This window comes from Callospermophilus lateralis, chromosome 20, assembly GCF_048772815.1.
Source record: "Callospermophilus lateralis isolate mCalLat2 chromosome 20, mCalLat2.hap1, whole genome shotgun sequence".
NCBI lineage: Eukaryota > Metazoa > Chordata > Mammalia > Rodentia > Sciuridae > Callospermophilus > Callospermophilus lateralis.
Window position 1 is genome coordinate 18,861,853 of NC_135324.1, and position 23,856 is coordinate 18,885,708.

Here is a 23,856-nt window from a genome sequence, read left to right on the forward strand (position 1 = left end):
AGTTGTTGAACTTCAGGAAAACACCCCAACCTCACGCCAAAGGGCCTGGTTTCCAAAGATGTTTGAGAACTAGGAGACCCAGGAATTAGAAGACAGAAGTTCCAGAGCCAGCTCAGCCTCTTCCCAGCTGGACACTCTTGGGCACTAGAGCTTCCTCATTCATCTGACAGTGAAAATACTTTGCAAAACTGTTGTGAGCACCAAAGGTCACAATGCCACATTTTGGGATGAATGAATTGTGATTGTTCTAATGTAATAGAGAATATTTCAACCGGAGTTCAATTTTTTAACATTTATATTTAAATACCGATAGTAAAAATACTTGTGTGTATAATACCAATGATGCCTGGGTTTGTAGCCTGATTGGCTTCATGTATCTTTTGTTTTTTGAAGCCCTAAACCTATTACCAATCCCAGTGCATTAAGCTGTTAAAATGTAACCTTTTTTCCCCACTCAGGTAATAACCACTTTTTTTCCTCAGGTAACATAATCTTTATTTTCTGAGATACTTTCTACACATGTTAAATAGAAGGTAACTGCATAAAAATGCAATGGAAACTCATGTCATAAGGTCAGACTGTTTTTGTGTTGAAAGAAGGTTCCAGCATCTCTTAGGAGTCACTTGCTCCGTGTTACCAGCTGATGACATGGCTATAAGAGTGGATCACCTCTCCAGTGCCACTCTACAGAGCAGGGTGAGGGGGCGAGCAGAAAACCGAGGAAATCATCTGGAACAGAAGGAAACAGCCACAGAGCCTGTCAGCCCCAGAGTTAGGAGTTGCTCCACAGGATGGAGGAGCCTGGGGAGGCCTGCTTGGCCTCCCTTCCTCGGCTCTGCATACCCTTTCATCATCTTCACCTTGAACATTCACTGCCATTATTTCTGGAGAAATAATATGCTTTTGCTCTTTCCCACTTTTTAAAGAAGATTTGGGAAGGATGATTGAAAGGGCTTCAAATGTTCTCCTGTCACGGCCCTTGATAAACATTTCATCCGACGCTTTTGAGGACGAGCTGCTGTTGAAGGGCTATGTAAGACGCATCAAAACCAGGATGTATAGAACTGCCACTTTTACTTGAAAGTCTTTAAAGGACATCTTCCAACTGGAGCTGTGTTTGAAAGTTAAAGAAAAATATGCCGGATGTATTTAGCTCACTTATTCGTCCCAAAAGTTAAAACTCATGAACCTGAGGTTTTGTTCTCTCCAATCTGACAGGCAACCGAGATAGGTTGAAACTCCTTGATGACAGATACCTGTGCACTTCCAAAAGGTGATAAGGATTCAAAAAGTCTTCATCCATCAGCTGGAGAAAATTATCTACTCATCTTCTTCCTTCACCCTCCAAAGAAGAAAGTAGTGTTCTGTTGAAAATATGGCTTCCTTAAGGACCAGTCGCATTTTATTTTGTTTTTGCCAATGCTGAGGATTCTTATCTTCCTGATCCTGCTGTTTTCAGCCATCCTCCTCCATTTTCCAGTTTTACTCAATATAAGAATAAAAGTAATCTACATATCTAATGATTTTCACTACATTTGATCACATCAGATGATTTCCTGTATTTTATGTATTCTGTTACTGCCTAGAATGTGGTCAGACATTCTAACAACAGCAAAGCGTAATTTCTAACACTTGTGTGAACTCTATCAAGTTCTTATAGAAAAAAAAAGAAATTTCTCTACAGTGTCATTTCAGTTAACTATGTTACCAGCCACAGCCATTCATTACTGCTTTGGCGGCTCATACCTTGAAATGTCACACGTCTGCCTTGATCTGATCTCAACCACAGATAATGACAGTACTAAATTCTAAGCCAGAGAACAGTGGATGGAAATCCAAGGGAAAATATAATTCACCTCTGTAGGGTAGAGAAGAATCCATACATTCGAAATCCACACTCACTTTTAAAGTTTTGGTCTAGAACTACACCGCCACTGTGCCTTAAAGCCTAATCCAAAAATTTTCATCAAGGCATCTGGAGTTTTCCAAAAGAAAATCTTAGCCACAGCTGCCTGTTTCAACAGCTGCCTGGCCAGAGGGTGGTGGGTCAAGTGAGAACGGGAAGAAGGAGAGACGCATAGGAGCTGCCGACATTTTGAACATGTGAAGGGGTGTGTGCTGTGTTCCTTCTAATTTATGAGTCATGAGATCAGAAGGACCAATTGTGAAACCTCATTTGATTGCAGTGTATGAGATATTTTGGTCCTCATCACATGGACACCAGTGGCCATCCAAAGAAGCCCACTGTGAGGGCACAGACAGTGTCACTCGGATGGCTGGCAAGGGGAAGGAACAGCCTCTGCGGACCTGAGAGATATTTGGAAGGAAGAACAAAATAGAACTCGTAAATGACTGGACAGAGGGAAGGGCTTTGGACCTGGGGAACAGGGAAAGAGACAATCCAAGAAGAGAAACCAACTCTGCACTCTCCCAGGAGGGCCAAGTTACCCATCTAGGGGAGGAGGAGAAGGAAGGGCTTAGTGTAAGGCATGTAAAATTGAGAAGATTTGTCTGGAAACCCAAATAAAACAGCCAGTAACTCAGTTCCAAGGTGACCCAGGGCCTCCTAAGAACCAAGGCCTGGATCCCCCAGGGTTAGCACAGGCCGACCTGGAGGCTGCAGCTGACTGGCCGCATGGAGCTCCCAGGGTGGGGTACAGGGAAAGAGACTAAGGGGACTGAGGCCTTCGGAATAAGGATGTTGAAGGAGTTGGAGGGAAGGCACGTGAGTGACAGGGCCTCAGGTCAGACACCGAAATGAGAAGGCAGAGGGGAAGATGGGAGGGGCAGGAAGAGGGAGGCTAGGGAGGCTGGGGAGGCTGGGGAGGCCAGGGAGGCCAGGGAAAAGGATGGGAAAGAGGAAAGAGAGAGGAAGAGGCTGCATACCCACATTTACGTCCATAAAGACTGTAAAACTGATAAAGTCACATTTACTGAGCACAAAGGAAGAGCACAGAAATGTTTCCTTCATAACAAAAAGTAAATAAATTACTAGCGCCTGTCACACTGATTCATCTCTTGCATGTGGGTCCTCAATAAATGTTAATTGAATTAAATTAATAACATTTGCTCAATGGTAATAAAAAATTAATTAACTGTCCATCTTTCTGTTACTTAGTTTATGCCCAGTGGTTCTTGCAATTACTTCTAACCCAAATAGGAATTTTCTATTTCACTGAGGTTCATGATACGCTTTAATTTTTTTTTCTAAGAACTAGATAAGCGCTCCTAATTTTTGTCCTAATTTTGTTTTTTTTCCTTCTGTTGAAAAAAAATTATTTTCCCGAGTTAATGTCAAGAACTATGTATAACATCCCAAATATAGTTTCTCGCGCCTTATTTAATTCCAAAATAGTTTTCTCTGCAGAAGATGTGCTGCCACTGTTCATGTGCTTCTCCTTTTAGCTTTTTCTACTTTATGATACTTTGGGTACAATGTCAAGTAACACCGTAGAGGAAGGAATCTGGGGACATTATTGCTAGCATTCCGTCTTCAAAAAATGGAAGATGTCAGTAACATTCACCCAAAAACTGTGACTCCCTTCAGATGTCAGAATTCTGGGCTGAACAGACTGAGTTCTAGAATGTGTGTGTCAGATGATTCTTTAATGAGCAACAGATAGCTCCCCCTGGGGAGTGAAAAAAATAAAAATATAAACAGAGAGATGGAATTAAAATAACTTTATGAATGGCAGTTCAACTTCTCCACAAAATCCTCTCCGTACAAGCCTCGTGTGCTCCAAATGGTTGCTTAATGTAGCACCACTTACATTCAAAATGCTATACTTAAAACTTAAAATTAAAAAGAGAATCATATACCACTTGGCTGTATGCTGCGTTCTCCCCGTGTTCTTACATTCCAGTAACCTCTATCCAACTTTTTTTTTTTTGTTTCTGAATTACTTTGTGCAAAAGCAATTTAAATTACATGCAACCTGACTACGTGTGATAATTTGAACTGATTGTTAATTAATTCTATTAAGTAAATAGCTGCTTGCAATCTCCGCTCTCATCAAGGTTTCGTTATCTATCAGCTCTTTCTCAGCTGAGGTCTTCAAAACAGCTGTGACTGAACAGGCAGGTTTCCCCAAGTGGGCAAGAGACTACTTTTACCTTGCAAACATCGCTAAATGAAATGAGGCTTCTTTCCAGGCTGGCTTTAGGGTAGGGGATACACTTCAGGACTCAGAGTGCAGGGGTTTTGCTCAAGAACACTTTTAGCAGTTAGGGAGCCAAGGTGAAAGCTAACAATGAATCAGAGATGTCTTGTGGAATGCAAAAGAGACAAGGATAAGAGCAAAGCTTTGGGAACCCACTGGTCCTAGGTTCGAATTCCAGCTCTAACATCAACTGATGAGCAGGCCTTGGGCAGCTCACCTGGACCAGTGTTCTGAGTCCTGATTCCTCTCATTCATCTGTTAACTGCAGGCACCAACTTCTGCTTCAGCCATCTGCTCCCAGGAAGGGAGCAAGGCATACTCCCAGCATCACAGAGAACATGAGTGCATGGAACGTGGCATAAGATCAACCAAGCTGCACGTGTGCATTCCAAATGGGGGCAATCCTGTCCCATAGGGGACATTTGACATTGTCTACAAACACTTTTGATGGGCACAATCTAGGGGGACAGGTGCTACTAGTGTCCAATGGGTACAGGACAGGGATGCAACTAACCATCGTATCTGGCCCAACATGTAGATCTTGCTCCAGAGGGTCTCACACTGTGTTTGACAGTCCATCTGTTTGTGATATTGGTTGGTTACTGGGGGCTTTGATATCTAAAGAAGAAAAACAACCTTATTTTCCTGCTCATCATTATCATTACTTCATTAATTTGGTGAATCCCTCTTGCATGGAAGAAGCCTAGAATTTCCCCATCTGTAGAGTCAATTCGATTTCAATATTCAACACTGTGCTAATTGCTGTCAACAATAGATGTTTCCCTGGTCCCCATCTTTCAAGGGTGGATTAAACTGCAACCAAGAGATTTAAAACCAGCAACATACAGGGAAGGGAATAAAAATGAAGCATTTTTGAAAACCAAGGCTGTTTGGAAAATCATAAACAAAAATGGCCTAAGATGACTATATGTAGCAAGCCGACTATTAGGCCTCCTGTCAGTTCTGAACTGCCAGAGAGCAACCATAGCCTGGCCAGTCTCTGAGAATCACTGACTCACATCTGTAGGATGTTCTCTCTCCTCTATTCACAAAAGTGAGAGGTCCCGGGGGTCCCCAAACTAGACTGCCTATGAGGAATTTAAAAAATCCTCCAGGGATTATGAGATAATTGGTCTGCTAGGGAGGGAGGTGTCTGACCTCTAAAAATCAGTTCAAATTTTTAGATTTCTCAAGTGATTCTACTACATAGAATCCTGCAGAGATTTCCATTTGCCCCAAATGAAGACGCACCTTGAGATGGGCGAGGAAGATGGGCATGGCAAGGATGTTTTCCTTGCTGTGAGCTGCATTTGAGTGGTGAATCATGCCAGGTTGCCAATCATCATCTTTGTGTCAGTGGCTCAGTGGGCACTAGGCAGTCAGAGGCCCTGGGCTGGCTGTGGGAATGCCATTCCCAGAACCCACCCTTACCACTCCCAGCAGTGTCACCAAACTCCAGAATCATAGATGTCCCTGGGAATCCCCAGGCTGCATGTTGGAGAGGACCTTCTTCTGTTCCCTCTCTTACCCATCTCAGGACTCTGCTTATTGTGGAGGTGAGTTGTGCTAACTGCACCTCCGTCCAGCCTGGGCCTCACTCTGCTCTCACATGCTTAAAGGATGTGTCTCTTTCAGGCACTTCTGATCACTGTAGTGTGCATAGTCACTGCTTTGCTAATCTGTATCATGTTTTTGTCACTACTAGTACTCAGGTCCAACCTTGTACCTGTCACATAACAGACTCCAATTATTATGTAGTTTGGGTAGATTAAACACCAGAGCCCCAAATGCAAGAAACGCTGGCCTTCCCGGCTTCCTCTCCACCTCTTCAAACAGGAATCTTCATTAGGACTTTTGCTAGAAGTTCCTTGAACATCTCTGGCACTTGCACCAGCTGATTCCATGGAATAAGGTATGTCCCCAGGAAGCACACCCCCAAAGCCACAGAGGTGATCACCTGGCAAGGGACCTAGCAAGTGCCAAGGCAGAGAAAGGGGTGGCAACAGAGCTTCTTAGGAAAAGAAGTAGGAAGGGGCCGTGGAATAAATCAACAAAACATGACACCATTGATAGAGGAAAACATAATAAAGGACCTGATTGAGGGCACACCTTGTAACTCAGCAGGGCTGCCCAGCAGTTAAGACCTTGTCCCTGTGAATCAGATCCTTGGTGCACCACCAAAGGGTGCTGATGACCTCCTAGGAGATTTGCTGATCTGAGGGAATGAATTCCTTATTTCTCCCTGCTCATTAACACACACACACACACACACACACACACACACAAACCAAACAAAAAAAACCCAAAACCTGTAGTAGAGATACGTGTTACAAATTAATGGGATAGGCAGAGCTTATAAAGTGTATAAAATTTAATAATTGTATTCTATTTTTAATTGTACTTTTTTCAAGAATAACCCTGCTAAAATACTGCTCCATCCTTGTTCAGCTGACTTTATTCTTATGTCCTAGAATGTGAACTCTGTAAACTACAGGAGGTTGGTGTGTGTGCTTTCTTTTCTTGTCTAGATGCGCAACTCACAAATGAAAACCACACAGATGAGAAACCCATTAATGCTATGGTTATAAATTCAGTCTCTGAATTCAACATCACAGATGGACCAGCCAAGGAAACCCCCAATGAGAAAAAGCTGTCAGCATCCAGCACGTCACTGTCCTCCCTGGAAGAATGTCAGACAGAACGCTCCTACCTCCAAACCAACCCTTCAGAGCGTCAAAGAGACATGGAGGGTATGTCTCCCAGAATCCAACCCTTTCTAAATGAGGCGCCCCAGCCCCCAGCCCCTGCAAAAATCACTACATATGCTGTGAGGGAAAAAAAAAGTCTTTATGAATATTAAACAGCTTGACTTGGATTTGAAATCCCTGGTGAGTGACACATGTCAAGGTCACTTTGCAGTTGTGAGGTGCTTGGCAGATTGTTTGCTCTCAAAGTGGGGAATCAGAGGCGATGTATCTTACATAGTAGGGAGGGGCAGAATCGTTCTTATACAGGGCTGTGAAGTGGGCAGGGGAAAATGGCAGACGTTGCCTTCTCAGAGATGGGATTATTCAGCCCATGGCTCCAGGCAGAGAGGAGAAGGCAGAGTGGACGGGGATGAAAATGCTGGAAGCACAGAAATCGAGGCGGTATCAGATACCAAGATGCTTGCGTCAGCTGTCTCTGAAGAAGGTTTGCTTCCCCTAGGTAATATCACTTTCCAGGCATTCTGATCAGAGAAACCTAGAGCAAAGCACCCCAGGCACAACATAAAGGGCACATCATGTTTGCAGAGGCAGTTTCAAATTGATCTCTGCTCAACACTGGGCACCATCAAGTTCAAAGTCTCCGACTCCGCCCCGGCGCATACAGAGTTTAACTCAGGTCGAGGTTCCTGTGACCTTCAGAGGGACACATCCACTCGAGTTCTGCTTTCACTCTCTTGTGTTGCATTTAAAGGAAGGCTGGGGTTTTTCAGAGGAAAACGTAACAGGGTATTGATGTTCTCTGCCCTTAAACTCATATTTAATTTTATAGACAAGAAAAATTTTTAAATAAACTTAAAAGCCCATTTGACATCCCACTCATTTAACTCTTGCCTCTGACGTTTATTCACTGTAAAAAACTGGACACATTTTATTTCTTGTCTTCTATTTTTTAAAATCATCTTTCACTCTCAGTTTCAGTTACATAGCATTACATAGTAGGACTAGTAACACACCATGGCACCTTTGAGGATCAATGAAATAACATGTATAAAGCAAGCACACAGTAGGAATTCAATTCTAGCTTTTGTTATGGTTTCAGTGTCAGGAAGGAAGAAGAGAGAAGACCCCTAACACAGGTTATCAAGGTGGAACTGTGTACAGATGTTGAAGTAGCTTCTTTAGGCTAGAAACTCTAGACCTGATTGCCTGCAGCTGCAGGAGAGATGGGAATGACAATGTGGAGAAGTGAACAGGTGCACCCATGGGACCAGGACAAGCCCGAGAGCAAGTGTCACCTAAAGGCCACTTCTTCTACATGATTCCAGCTGATGGGGGCCAGAGGACACCCAGACCCAGAGTTAAAGATCTTGAAGCATTCCAAGAATAGCCAGAGGTTAGGATGGGAAGTTTCTGAATTTCCCAGTGTTGGAAGCTCGTTCTATCTATTTGATGGAGTGCAAGACACTCCCACAGACACATCTTGGAGCTGACTTTGGCGTGCAGACCACAGTGCCCATCCAGAATCATGCTCAAGTTTCTAGCTTTGGCAGAAGTGAACACCAGTCGGGAGAACGGGCAAAGCAAAGGAGTTCTCTGCAAAAGCTTTGCAATACTGCAGCATTTTGCTGGGTTGTACCGGAAAGCATGTGTAGTGCTCCATGAGGAGTGTTAGCCTCATGGCCCCAGAGGTAGGAACTGCCATTCCACATGTCCACAGAGTAAGACTTTCGTCCCTCCCATCAGGGATCGTGAGAGGAGAAGGACTGGCCTGCTACCATGATATCTGATCCCCCGTGTTCTCAGGGCCGGGCCAAAATGACAGCTCCGATAAAATGGCAGTTAATACTCAAAAGCCTCCTACAGAAAAATAACAGCTCACTCTTGGCTAAAAAGAGCAAAGGAGATTCACAAGGATAAATGAATGCAGTGGTTCTCCAAAGAACTGGACTGAAGCCAGCACCAGCCCGCACATTCAGGCTTCAGCTGGTGGCACAGGTAACCACCACCCCCAACTTAGGGCTCCCCCCACCCCCGACTGTGAAACATCTCTTTCATGCAGTGTTGACACCTGCACAAAGAGAAAGCAAACAACTCAGGCTAAAGACCCACGGACAGCGACAAGGAACTCATTATCTTAAACAGGAAAATCAAGAGTTAAGTCAGACGCGCTTCGTTTTAGGGAATCTTTGATAGTAATTAATTTAAGGATGCCGAAATTGAGAACCGGGGTCATTGTTCGTACTGAGATAAATACAGAAATATCTTTCAGGAACAGCAGGGAAAACAGAAGGGAAAAGAGAAGATTGCATCCACTTTCGTGTAGTTTGTGGTTAATTTATCTTCAGATGTATAAACGAGTGCATAGGAATGGATGCTTAATTGCTAATATCTATTATTTATATACATTGCCCCACTTAAAACAGGATGGAAAAGCCTCACACATGCAGATTCTGTGAAATGTGCCGCGTCCATTAGCGTGGTTCATGGTGTGTGCTCTGATGGGAGTTAAGAGGATCTCTACTGCACATCACAGGCCACGGGCTGCGGCACTGCTTTGTTATTAAATCATGGTTCAAAATGTGTGGTCCCTTCCCAGAATAAAATAGGAAAAGTACAGAGAGCTATCTGTACCTGCTTCTGTGTCTGGGTTCTTCTGATTGCAGAAGCATCCCCAGGGATAAGAAAACCAGGGGTACACATGGTATTAGAAGCCAGCTCCCTTCTAAAACAATCCTGAGCATATGCCTAATTGATATATAATTTTGAATTTGAGATGTCTCATTCAGGTGGAAGAGGCAAACCATAAATATAAGACACCTCAAAAGAACAGTCTTAATTACAGCATGGGCTACTGAATAAAATGATTACATTTTCTACACTGTAAATTTCATACAATTAAATATAGTGGTGTCACCTTTATAAAATGTTTCAATTTTATAATTATTTCAGTTCATTTGCTCAGAAAAAAACATAAGCACAGATTTACCAAGTATCACCCAAACCTAGTCATTCTGGTTCTAAAGAACTGACTCGGATGTTACTTGTGCTTGTCTGAACTTAAATAGATCTTGACATATTTAAATAGCTATTAAAATTGATAACATCAGGGATGATACCCCACCCAGAGAAAGGCATTCAGTCACTCTTTATTTATTCCTATTCTACCTTACAGACTCTCTTTTTTTTTTTTTAGAACTTAATATTGGGGGAGTGAGAGCCAATTTTTAGACCTTTCAATCAAAAACTTTTAGCCATCAGTGGGAGCCATGGGGTCCTGAGCCTCATTATGAGGGCAGTTGTGTGAATCACAGGATGGTTCTAGAAGACTGGATCTGGATTGGCTTCACCTGGCCTCTGTTCTTGTGTTGCTTTGCTTTAGGGGAGAAGGAGCCGGCACTGTTGGTTTTGTGGAGTCACTTCTGTAAGAACCATGTTCTTCTGCTCAGGAGGCTAAGACAGGAGGATGGCAAGTTCTAAGCCAGCCTCAGCAATAGCAAGGTGCCAACAACTCAGTGAAACCCTATCTCTAAATAAAATACAAAATAGTGCTGGGGATGGGGCTCAGTGATCGAGTGCCCCTGAGTTCAATTCCTGGTACCAAAAAAAAAAAAAAAAAAAAAAAAAGACCATGTTCTTGTTATTTGGATGAGATCCCTCAGTAGCAGGGGTGTGCTTCTGAAGTTGTTTTGGGAACTACAGTTGGCAGCTTAGATGCCTCAGCCGCCTCCACCTGATTGTGGCACCATGATGGCAGTAGAGAAACCCAGGAGCAAGGTGCAGGCTGTGGTGGTGGCAGTGAGCCTGGAGTTGACCTCAGGTCCCTTTATGGAACGTCCTTGTATAATTATATTTTCTGCTTTACTTAAACATGATCCTTCCTAATTAAGAGGGACACGTCCCCCTCTTAATCGGCCAAAAGCCAGTGTATGTTTAGCACCTCTGGAAGTTGTATCATCTCTCCTTATCCTTAGGGTCCAGGAGGTTCCCTGTGGATGTGAGAGGAGACGAAGCCACCCTGGGAGGGATCTGCCATGGCTTCTTGCTCCAGTCAACACCACTCTGGACTGTGCACTGCAGGTGTCCAACCATCTTACGCAAGAAGCAGGACAGCCTGCTGGGCACACTGACAGCAGCAAATTAGAGCAGATGCCGGGACCAGTGGCTTGACAGAGGGGCTTTCCTGTGCAAGGAATGTTTGCAAAGGTCCCAGAGGAGCTTTAAGGTTTGTAAGATGAACAGCGAGACAGCCCAGAAGCAGGGCTATGGGAAGGCCCTGCCCTCCTCCTGTGTCCCTGCAGGCTGGGGGCAGGGGCCCTTCACTAACTTGCAGGCCATGGCAACCAGCCTTACTGACAGGCCACCAGGGATGTATTAGCCACAACCTCAGGGACAAAAGAACTCCAAGGGGAAAGCAGTGCCCAGAGCCAAGAGAGGGTGTGAGGAACACCCTGGGCTCCCCTTCTTCCAGCTTCCCAGCTCCTCCCGCAGCCTCCATGAGCCCAGTCATGAACGTCAGAACAGGGAAAACAGAGGACAGCAGGCCATTGGTAAGCGCAGCGTCCTGCGCTGTGCCCAAGACAGGCAGGAGAGAGCAAGTGTTCAGAGGGCTGAGCTTCCTGTTCCTAGGCTCTGGGTGGGACAGCCAACAACACACTCTCCACCAGTCCCTCCTCTGTAAACAGGGAAGGTAACACCACCACCCCCCAGTGCCTTTCTGAGGCCTGTGTGAGGTGCACAGAACAGGTGGAGGCATGCAGATTGGCCCTTGGTGAATCAGGGACCCCTGACCACGAGGGAGAGGGCACAGGCTTTAGATCCAGAGGGATGAGACAGGCATCTCTACTTTACCACCTCAGGATCAGGAGGACTCCGGGCCCTCAGTGCCAACACCTGGACCATAGTCCTTTCACTGAAAAGCAGGGATCGCAAAGCTTCCCACTCAGAATCAGCCACAGAAAAGGCTTTCCTACCTCCTGTGACGTGAAACCAGCTGACAGACTCACTAGGTCAATGCCATCTCAGGGTCGGGCCATGAAGGAGAAATAAAGCAGGGGCTGTGGAAGGTTCGGAAATGATGTGGCTTCCAACGTTTTAAGACAGACCTAAAAGTTTGCTCAGGAGTTGGGTACAGCTGGGGGAGGGTGTGTGACACATCAGAAAGCTCAGCACACACACGGATCCTGAGCTAGGCTAGTGCCAAACAGGGACGTTCACACAATGCAGCTGTGGTGTGGTGAGGATTGAGGAGAGCAGGTCCTGGGGTCAGGAAGGAGGAAGAGACCCAAAGATATGGGGCTTTTAGGCTCTAGCAAGCCTTGGGGACTGGGGGGGGGGTTGGTGGTGGAGTTTTCTAATGTCAGATTACAAATATCACAGCTGCTGAATCTGAAGTGGGCCCCTGTGATTGCAGAATGTCCTCCAGAGGAGGCCTCTGGAGATGGCTGATAGGGCCAGAGCTCAGACAGTGGCTCTGCAGGAGGCAGAGGCCAGAGGGAAACAGGGCAGGATGCAGGGATGCCCTAGACATGGGGGAAGCAATAAGAGAAAGGGAAATGGCAAAGAGTCCCTCCAGGTTCCTGGAGAATTCACCTGGGCATTCAGGAGCCACTCCTAAGAGAAACCAGAGGAGGGACAGGTGTGTGGGAGGGGGGACGAGGAAGGCCCCAATGCAGTGAGGCCTTGGCATGTGAGATGTCCTGCAAACACTGAAGAGGTGTGATGTAGGCCACAGTGTACGTGGCGTTCCTTCCTGGGGAACAGCAAGAAGGGTACGAATCACAGGATGTGACTCTGATGTCAATTTACGGAACGTGAGTGGGCAAAGGAAGATGACCTCCTTCAGGTGCAGGGAGACCCCGACACCCTTCCTAAACAGTTGCACTCTTGTCCTTTGACCCATTTACATGACATCTGTGCCAGCCAAAATTGGCTCTATGCAAAACAGGTTTTTTGTTTTTGTTTTTGCCTACTGGTGAAGAATTATTTAATACGTGATTTAGGAAAAGTACGGAACAAGCCTGAAAGTTTGGAAAAATCTGTTTTCAATTCATTAATGTTACCTTGGTGTTTTTTTTTTTTTTTTTTTTTTTTGCGGGGGGGGGGCAAGAGGCTCTGCCTTTTATAAGTAAATAAAAAGGACTGACTTAGAAACAGAAAAAAACCAGCGCTACTCTCAAGTGCAAAATAGAAAGGGGCAGAAATCCAATGCCAAATTGGCCAAATAATTAGGCCAAAACTTTCTTTTTCTTTCTCACTCTCTTTCTCTCTCTCTCTCTCTCTCTCTCTCTCTCTCTCTCTCTTTAATGAATAAAATCTAAGATCTGCATCAAAAGCAGAGATGTTCAGAGTCTGTCAACTTGAGGAGACGTTGGAAAGTGTGATTGAAGAAGAATATGTGCCCTCAGGAAACCATGAGGCCCCCATCCTCACGCTACCTACGGCGAGAATCACCAGGTCCTCCCTCATGTCAGTCCCCCTGCCTCCTGCCCTCCTTACTCCAAACCCACGTTGAGCCTTGTATGCATAAAGCCCAGGGTCCCTGGGGTCGTTTTTATAGAGTCGTAAGCCTGAGTGGGTCCTCCAAGGGATCATGGAGGACCTCTTGCCTGGGGCTGCTATGGGAGCAACCTCAGTGCTGCCAACATTCATGAGGTCACAGTTGCCACCCGCTCTAGAAAAGCCAGTGCAAATAGAGTCCATGTCCTGTTACTAACTCACCCTCGAGTTTCTGTGGGTGGTGGGTGCTGATACGACTGAGATGGCCACTTGCTAGGAGCCAGCCAAAGCTAATGAAAACACGCCCAGGCTGGCAAGAGATGAGCACCCACCAGCAGAGGTACTGTGGAAAATGCAGCCTAACTATAAATACCACGTAATGACCACCACACCTGCAGCAATATATGGCAATTAAAGTCATCGTAAAAATCATGGTGTGTTTTATTTTACCACCAGCTCACTGGGAAGGAAGGGGGTGGTGGGAGGGAGCAAGGAAGATCTCTGTTTATCTATACTCAGGATTCACTTTAGAGTGTCAGATAGTGCTTTCACAATACGTTAAAACTACTTACTTTATACCATTTGCTCCTTTTCTGAGCACGTTTACAAGTTCATAAAAGAAAGCAACCTTTTCTGGAAAAGTCGGTTGGAAGTAAATGGACAGGGCAGAAAGCACTACAATTTCTTTGTGGTGGGCAGGGGGTCTCTTCTGCATGCTCTACAGTCCCGTCCATCCAAGTCTGAATACCCGAAAATCAGTCACATGCCATTGAGAAATGAGACCCTCATGAGAATCAAAGCTTGATCAGTGGATAAGCCCGTCTGAGGGGGAATGTTCTGGAAGCTGACTCTCAATCGTCAGCAACCTTCAGATGACAGATTTTGATTAACTGGATGACTTATCCCATGAACACTTACCTGCCTTCTCCAAAGAAGCTCACACATGTTTGAAGCATTATAAACTTGAAAATAAGTTATGATTTTAACAAGAGAACTGTTACATCTTCAACTAATTCCCTTTATGGAAACCAAAAAAATAAAATAATCTATAACCCGTTGCAGCTGTTTGGCTAGAATTACCAATTACCTTCAGCGCTGCAGAGATACTTCCCAGATTTTTACAAGTCTGCATAGTAAATTTTTAAACCAATTTTCTTAAAGAGGACTGATAAGATTTAAAACCTTTTAGACCTATGATGACGTACTTCACTTAAACACTTGAATATAAAATCAAGGCTCTGCAGAACTGGAGGGAAAAGGAGACAGGAACTAAAAATGAAACACAACCCCAAAAGCTGTGATTCTTTTAAAAAGCATTTATATTAAGTTTTGAAATGTGCTCTTCGGTTGCATTTATGGGTGTGGTGGATTTCCTGGAATCCACGGTGGAACACATAACAAAGCATGGTGACAAGAAGTGAGAGCTGGGTAGCCTCTCCTGTCCAGCTCTTGAGGCTCCAGCAAAGGCTCTGTTTTTTTTTTCAAAACAGCTTCAAGGTCTCCAGGTAGGTAGCTAATTCTGTGGCTTCCTAGCACCTCTGTAGGCAAAGTAAGTAAAGGAACAGAGAAAAGGGATAGCATTTTAAATAACCTGATGATGTGGAATCAATAGGAAATGCTCAGGAGTTAATAAAGCATTACTTCAGTAGTGACAGTGGTGGCATGGGGGTGGGGCTCAAGTGGGCCAGGGTGAGCTGTCCCCTGGCATGGACAGACAATCAAGAGTCAGCTATGAAGCCCACCTATGCGCCCCTTGCTGATGCCCCCCATAGGTGTTACTATCCATCTTCTTTTTTGTTTTATTTTTGTTCATGTGCAATAATAATTTTATCAGCCATTATTTTAATGGTACATATTTCCAGGTACAGAGTAGTAATTTAGTGCACATATGAGGATCAGAGCTGGGTGGTTAGCAATTCCTTCTCCTTAAACACTTAACAGTGATTCCATTCTCATGTAGTAATGGCATCTCCTTCTTTCAACAGAGGAGTGTGCCTCACTGATCCTCGCCTGTCTGTTCTGCCAGTTTGGGGACTGTCTGCTGATGCTTCCTGACACCTGTGAAGCGGTGTGCACCAGCCTGTGCTGCCCCTCTCATGGGTACCACCATGCCAGGGATGAGGAGCACCCGCGTGGGGACTGCAGCTGCAGTTGTGACGTGGACTGCAGCCTCTTTGAGTCCTGCCACGAGACCAGCGAGTGTCTGGAGCTGGCCATGGAGATCTCCGAAATGTGCTACCGCTAGCGCCACCCACCCAGGAGCCCCCACAAGGGCATCAACGGGAGGGGAAATTCCATTGCAAAGAAACAGGGGTTTCCATGTGCCCAAATGCAGGGCTGTATTGCAGTTCTTGGACGCTTGGGGCCATTTCATTCTGCATCTGTCTGGGAAACTTAGCATGGTCCACTCAGTGGTCTCATTCCAATTTCACAAACGCATGGCTTGCTGAAGAGTACGCGCCTCAATCGATGAGATGAACAAATCGTGAATACCTCCTAAAGGCCATAGGTGTGCGATGCTCCTTGAGTACCCAGTAGCATGCTAAGCTGCTCTATGCTGCTGCACTTGGCCTGCTTCATGGATTCAGCCTCATTCACAAATTCAGGACAGATTAGTGCTTTCTTTCAGCATTGACATACATTAGCTCGCCTTTCTAATGGATTCATGCATAAACATTATGCATTGTTGGTTATTATTAATAATGTATTGTATAACATCATTTTGTAATTAAAAATTTATTTATACAGTCTCTTAAAATTCACTTATAGGTACAGTTTAGGTAGGAAAGGGAATTAAATGAATTAGAAACCATGTTCCTGTAATTACAACAGATGTCTCTGAAGCATCTCCAGTGAATTCTGAATCTGGTATACACTTCAGGAGGGTGCTGATGATCCCAGACCGTGTTATGGTGTGGGTGTGACTATGTCATCCCAGGCAACGATATTCTCAATTTGTTCCAGAAAGGCTTCTCTTTATTCTAATAAACCTAAATGGGAACAATGTGCATGTTTCAAGAAAATTATCTCTGATACTTGATTATTCCTTTTTCTCATTTCTGTCAGGTATCATAAGCAACAGGATATTAAAACAGAATCGGCTTATTTTATAAACTCTCCTTTTTTCACCTATCTCCCCATTTTCTCTAGTATTTTATTTTTTTATTTATTCTAATTTGTTATATATAACAGCAGAATGCATTTCCATTCATAGTTCACATATAGAGCATAATTTTTCATATGTTGTACACAACATAGAGTCACACCATTTTGGTCTTCATACATGTACTTAGGGCAATGATGTCCATCTCATTCTACCACCTTTCCTATTCCCATATCCCCTTGCTTCCCCTCCCTCCCCTTTAGTTCATTTATTCCTCCCATGTTCCTCCCGCCATCCCCATTATGAATCAACATACTATATCAGAGAAAACATTCAGCATTTGGGTTTGAGAGATTAGCTAACTTCATTTAGCATTATATTCTCCAACTCCATCCACCTGCAAATGCCATGATTTTATTCTCTTTTAATGCTGAGTAATAGTCCATTGTGTATATATATGCCACAGATTTTTTATCCATTCATCTGCTGAAGGGCATCAAGGTTGCTTACACAGTTTAGCTGTTGTGAATTGAGCTGCCATGAACATTGATGTGGCTGTGCTACTATAATATACTGAATTAATAAATGGGATAAACTCAAACTAGAAAGCTGCTTCTCATCAAAAGAAACTACCAATGAGGTGAACAGAGAGCCTACATTTGGGGAGCAAATTTTTACCACACACACATACACCAGATAGAGCACTAATAACTAGGGATATATAAAGAACTCAAAAAACTTAACATCAAAAATACAAACAACCCAATCAATAATTGGGCTAAGGAGCCGAACAAACACTTTTCAGAAGAAGATTATACAATCAACAAATATATAAAAAAATGTTCAACATCTCTAGCAATTAGAGTAATGCAAATCAAAACTACTGTAAGATTTTATCTCATTCCAGTCAGAATGGCAGTTATCAAGAATACAGACAACAATAAATGTTGGCGAGGATATGGGGGAAAAGGCACACTCATACATTGCTGGTGGGACTGCAAATTGGTACAACCAACCTGGAAAGCAGTATGGAGATTCCTCAGAAAATTTGGAATGGAACCACCATTTGACCCAGTTATCCCACTCCTCAGTCTATATTCAAAGGACTTAAAATCAGCATACTCTAGAAAAAAACTCTCCTTTTAATGGCACCCAAAAGAAACCCACACAGGTTCCTATTTAGCCCCAAATTTACTGAGAGAGCATGTGTTTCAATAGTCAGATTTCTTCTTTGTGCTAAATTGATAAATATTGAATACTTCCTTATACTTACAATGTTTTCTTTAAAAGATTGACATGAAGTGGTTTTCAACTTAATTAAGACAAAAAGTTTGCAGGGAAAGCACATGGAATTTGAAGTCACTTTGGAATCTGTAGGCCTAATTCTTTAGGTGCAAGGAGGACAATTTCTCATTAGTGCTTCTATATCCCCTGGAGACAGCATAATCATTGGATATCAAGAAACACAAGGCATCAATAACCAAACGAAGAACAGGAAAGTGAAAGGGAGAGTTGAAAGAGATTTAGGTATTGTGCGGAAACAGACAGACTTCAAAGCACATTTTTTACTTGCCTTGGGTACTATCAGGAAAACCAATGCTTGTTTTACTTCTACAGTCATCTAGCACATTTTTTCAGTCTGCAATAAATTCCCCCAACATTGAAAACTATTAACCTTAAAAGTATTTTTTTTCAGCTGCCTCCAGAAGGTATTTAACCTCCCTTGAGTTGGCAGGGCATGTGCGGTCAAGGCTGGCCTGGCTCCTGTCGACCGTGGCACTCGCTGTTCATGAACACAGAGCAGGAGAGTCCTCAGGCCCTCCTAGAGGCTCCATCCTCTTGCCTTTAGGAAGCTCAAAAACACAGCTCCAACCTCTATGGTACTCTATGCTCAGAACTTGCAGATGATGAGCAAAAGAAAAGAAAAACATTCATAGGACAGGAGACAACCCAGGGTTACTCTTCTCCAACATTCTCATATTTTGTGCAAGAAAGAGGAGGCCCCAGAGCTGCCCGGCAGAGACCACACAGGGGGCCGGGCTGGGAGTCAGCACTCTAACTGGGAGTCTGATTTTCTGACCACACAGCCTGCTCCTTAGCTCCCCGTGGGAGTCCAGGGACACACAGCAGACAGCATCCTGGACAGCAGTGACTTGAGCCCCCAGTCACCCTGGCCGTCTCCGGGCTCCCCCTCAACTCACCAGACAGCACTAGAGGAACAGGCCTGTGCCCATGGGGCCTCTGCAGGCCTGTGCCCACAACACGGTGCCTGCCATCACTGATCCGGCCATGGCACACTGGGGTTACACATTTCCATCACTGACTCCTCACTCTATCTGACCCTCATACCCTCAAGTTTTGCAAAGCTTGTGCATTTTAAATGTGAATTGAATGCCTGTCGACTAGAGACATAAAAGCCACCAGGTCTTATTTTACACTGTGGTCAGAACACTCCAAAATCTTTCTGTGGCCTCCTTCTATGGTTTGTTAACTTGCGCCTCACTTTCAGAATTCACCGCACTCTCCCAGAAAGGGTCGGTGATACAGAGTGTGAAATTTCTTTTCTTTATAACCAATAATAAAACATCATCCATCTTGCAATCATGAATGACTGTTTCAATTGAATTTTTACATGATAAAACACACACAGCTGAGGACCCACAATTGTAGGGGTAAGATCAAAAAAGACTGCTGTTATTGATTAAATACAAATATCAGGATCTGAGAAGGCTCTGTATTTTATGTCATGGTGAACTTGTGATTAGTAATCATGTTGTTCTTTAAGATGGGGCTTCCCAGAAAATAGAGCATTCTGATGGAAGGAAGAATGCTCAAATAAAAGACACCTGAGAACATACAATCTGTACAAGAACTGAGAACACAATTTCTCTTCCTCACAGCAACAGAACCCTGGAGTTACATTGTCTCTGCTTGACTCAGTGGATTTCTATAAAGCCAGTGCTTCTCTAAAAGCCCCCCCAAATATGGAAAGCAATGAAGAAATGAAGTTATGTTTAATTTACTAATGAAATCTTCCCACTACATGAGCTGATACAATGTTAATTATGAATGCTGGACAATCAATGTTAATAGAGTAAAAGTGGCTTTCACTTTTTCCAAGGGAACAAGAAAACACATCCAGGCAGAGAAACGTGACAAACAGGAAACATGATGTGAAAACACTCCAGCATTTTTTTCCCAAGCATAAACATAAGTGGGAAATTGTGGGATAGATTTCATTACCCAGTGCTGGTTAGTTTCCCCTCTACAAAATGAAAGAAAGAATAACGTGCCATGGTAGCTTTTCTGTCACTGTAACAAATACCTAGGATAATCGACTTATAAAAGGAAAGGTTTCTTTCTGGCTCACAGTTTTAGAGGTTCCAGTCTATGATCAGTTGCTCTTGGACTTGTGGGGAGGCAGCACACCATGGTGGGAGCATATGACAGAGCAAGACCACTCACCACGGGGCCAGGAACTGCAATGGAGAAAGAAGAAGGGACCTGCCATCACTTTCAAAGGCATGCCCCCACCCAATGTCAGAAGACCTCCCATGAGGCTCCACTCCTTAAAGGCACCACAACTTCCCGAGAGCACCATGCAGGGGACCAAGTCTGCAGCACGTGGGCTGTATCAGACATTCAAGATGCAAAGCTCTGCCGTGCACTCTCAGGGACGGGCTCTGATCCGGCCATGCCACACTCTTAAGGATCATCCAACGCCTGGTCCTCAGGCCCTGGAGACAGGTGGCCTTTGATGAAACTCAGACACTTGGCTTGCTAGCTTGTGGGGTGTTCTTTGAAGAGGAGACTGAATAAAAGCCCACACTTGCCACACTCAGCTTCACATGGGCTGGGTAGAGAGGCAACAGAAGAGAAAAACGGATGACTTACTAGGGATTATAAACTATGCAGGACGGAGACTCTGTTACTCCTCAAAGTGAGCTCTAGATGGCTCCTAATATTTGAGACAGAGCCAAGGATGCAGGAGAGGTGAGGAGCAGGGTGAAGCCTGCTGCATTATGTGAATAGAAGTGCCACCTTCTGGTCGGCCACCTGTATGTGCCAACTGTCTGCTTAGCCACCACCTGTGAATCAGTGGCTCTCACCTGGGGGCAGTTTTACCTCTCTCCACACTTGCTTTTATTTAGTTTGATTTTATTGATAGATACAGACAGACAGACAGGGTCTCACTAAGTTGCTGAGACTGTCCTGGAATTTGTGATCCTCCTGCCTCAGCCACCTGAGTAGCTGGAATCACAGGTGTGCACCACTGTGCCCTACTCCTCTCTTCCCGAAGTCTACAAACATGATTGGTTGTCAAAATGGACTCTGTGTGTGTGTGTGTGTGTGTGTGTGTGTGTGTGTAGTGAGGCTGTATCTAGCCCCAATGGGCAGAAGCCAGGGACAATGCTGAACACCCTACCATGAGCAGGGCAGTCCCAAAATAAAGAAAGACCCACGTATCAGGAGGGCGAGGCTGAGGAGCCTGCTTGGAAGACCTTCATCAGTCTCAATTAGCCATCCCCACATTTACCCCAAAGAACTGTGAAGAACAGAGTGGCCAGATAGAATGCACCATGCCCAGTTATCTTCGAATTTCAGAAAAGCAACAAGTAATATCTTAATAGCATGTCCCCACTATTGCAAGTGACCTGCATATACCACAAAAATCACTCCTGATTAATCTGCGATTCCAATGTAACCGGGTGTCTTGTATTTCCACTTGCAAATCTGCAACCATGGTTCAAGGCACTCCATGTCTTGAGAAGGGATCAGGTGCCAGAACCTTGAGCTTTCTCCCGGCCTCCATTGGAGGAGGATTGCTTTGTCTCTTCAGTTAGGGCCAAGGCATCCCTGGGGCCATGGTTTGCACTGATAGTGTAATGCATGACAGGTTGGGGCAGTCCAGTTTTCAGCTCCAAAGTGCATTCCTTGCTGTCCAGGCTTTCATAGGACACTGCCTGGAGTAAGCCATCTCCTGTTTCACATCCAGACAGAAGCTGAAGAGGACCTCAGCCAGGACTATCTTGCTTCAAGGGGAAGGGAGTGGGCACAGCACACTTAAGTGCCCCCTAAAGTTCACATGTTAAATGGTTGGCCCAGCCTGTCACTTGTGGGGCGGTGGAGGAACCTCAGAGGAGGGCCTGGTGGCAGGTCTTTGGGTCATTGGGGCACAACCTCAGAGGGGTAGTGGGGCCACGGTCTGTTCCTCACCTTCTACTCCCAGCCATGAGGTGGATGGTTCCTCCTCTTCCTCTAGTTTTCTGCCATGATGGGCTGCTGCAGCCCACTCCATGACCACAGGGCAACAACCTTGAGCCAAGATCTCTGAAATTGTCCTTCCTCTATGAGTCCAGGGTGTCTGGGGTTTGTCACAGTGAAGGAAAGCTGACCAACGCATGAGTACAAGCACTCATTCAGGCCTGGGGGTCTAAACACTGTTTTCTGATTCCGTTCTTGGCTGGAAAGACCCATCCTGAGTGGGGCTTACACAATCACCGGGGAGTGTTGCCCCTGTCTAGCTATTTGTCAGGAGTGAGTGGCGGGGGAAGAGGGATGGAGGCATTTCTGGCTACTGAAACCCCAGCCTCACCATGCACTCTTAGTAGAGTTAGGGGTAGGCGATTTAATAAATGAAATATTAATTATTTTATAGGTGAGAAAAATTATCACACAGAACACATTTCAGTACTTTACTCTGACCAGCCCTATGAAACAGGTTCTGTTTCTCCATTTCTCTTGGGGAAACAGAGACTCAAAGAGACTAAGCACCTTGCCCAAGGTCACGCAGCGGATAAGCACTTGTCACAGGTTTGAACCCAGGTCAGTCCGTTCAAAGCCTGGGCTTGTAATTAGCCTACAAGTTATGCTCGCAGAGATGGTCAAGCCAAGGAGAAGTTCAAGCATTCACTTTCAAAGCAGAGAAATATAATGACTATGTATTCAAAGAAGAAACATTCTCTGATAGTAAATGTCTTTAAAGTTGTTATCCAATGCAATGATTAGAATCTGGAACATCTTCAAAATGCTTTTAAGATATGTACCCAATGAGTAATAAATGCAAAGTCAATGTATTGCAATTTAATCCTGGCGTGGGGTAGCTCTACCTCACTCATCTGTGGCTGCACAGACTACCTTTTAGTGCTCTGTTACAGCAAAGCAACTTTGATCTCTGCTTCCAGAGAGTCCATCGGACCCAGTGCATCCCAGCTGGCTCCTCATTAGCATTCCACCGGAGAGTTCTAGGAGCATGAATGGTTTTTATTCAGTCAACAACACTACAGTCCACCAGATGCATTCCGATACTTAGACCTTTTATCTCAAAAGCTGTGCAGAATCCAAGGTCATGGTAACCTCTTTTATGATTTATTGTTCCTCAAATGTACTTACAGTGGATGTACAAAGCCACAACTTATTTTGTGGATACAGAGCTTTCATTAGGATCAGTGCTCCCTCGCCGCATTCTCTTTGTTTCTTCTTTGAGCACTTTTCTGCGATGGTCCGCACTCCATAGCAAGTTCCCGTAAAATTAAACAATAAAACAAATTAGGAACATTGGGCAAGACTTGGTAGCTAAGCTACTCAGCATTTGCCATTGAGACTCTTCAGAGAGTGGCAGTCACGGGTCCAAGTCAAATGGCTTTGCAGCACAAGGTTCAGGTCCCTGAAATCTAGAGGAAGGCAAAAGCAGGGATGGTGCCAAGGTCACCACTCCGCCATTATTACGGTCTCCTGATTGCTGATTTGGACATGTCAGTAGCCCAGAGTGAGTTAATGGAACTGTCCCTTGGGAGGCCACATGGAATTGGGGCTCCAATATTAGAGAAAGGTCTCAACAGAGCCACAGCCCCATGAAGTTGGGTCTGGCTTGTTCTGGTGCCTTTCATTCTAAGGAATAACATGCATGAGTTCTTAGCTTCCGTTTACTGACATTTTCATAATAATGTATTAGAGATAAATAATTGAGAGATAAAAGGGTCCATCATCCTGCACTCTACCAATGGCATTTGCCTACTATTTTGGCAAATGCTAGGTGAAACTGAAGCAGGGGTGTGACCAATTGGGTGACCAATTAGGAGTTTCCTATCAGGCTCCAGGTAAGACCTAGTAGGGACCAGGACACAGATGATGACTGGGAAGACAGACCCCAACTTTCTGAGGAGCAGATGAAAAGCTGATGAAGAACAGCAGAGGATTATGGGATAAAATGGTGGAGGAGGAAGATGGGCCGTGTGACAGGGTGGGAGACAAATTAAAGCAAGGGACTCTGGGGATGGAGCAGGAGCAATTGCAATCAGCACGGGATGCTGGTGGCTGGAAATAGCATAGTGGAGGGGACAGCAGGAGGGAAGAGATGGATGGGAAAGAAATCAGAAAAGGCCCATTA

At 44.7% G+C, this 23,856-nt stretch overlaps 1 protein-coding gene across 2 annotated transcripts in view; it reads left to right on the forward strand.

Moving 5' to 3' along the window:
* Positions 1-15,608, forward strand: part of Mdfic2 (MyoD family inhibitor domain containing 2) — a 92,804-nt gene extending 77,196 nt beyond the window's left edge. For both annotated transcript variants that reach the window (XM_077106162.1, XM_077106163.1), the window contains 2 exons: positions 6,689-6,910; positions 15,349-15,608. In XM_077106162.1, coding sequence (XP_076962277.1) covers positions 6,689-6,910; positions 15,349-15,608 — 482 coding nt within the window. The remainder of the gene's footprint in view (positions 1-6,688; positions 6,911-15,348) is intronic.
* The last annotated feature ends 8,248 nt before the right edge of the window (positions 15,609-23,856 follow it).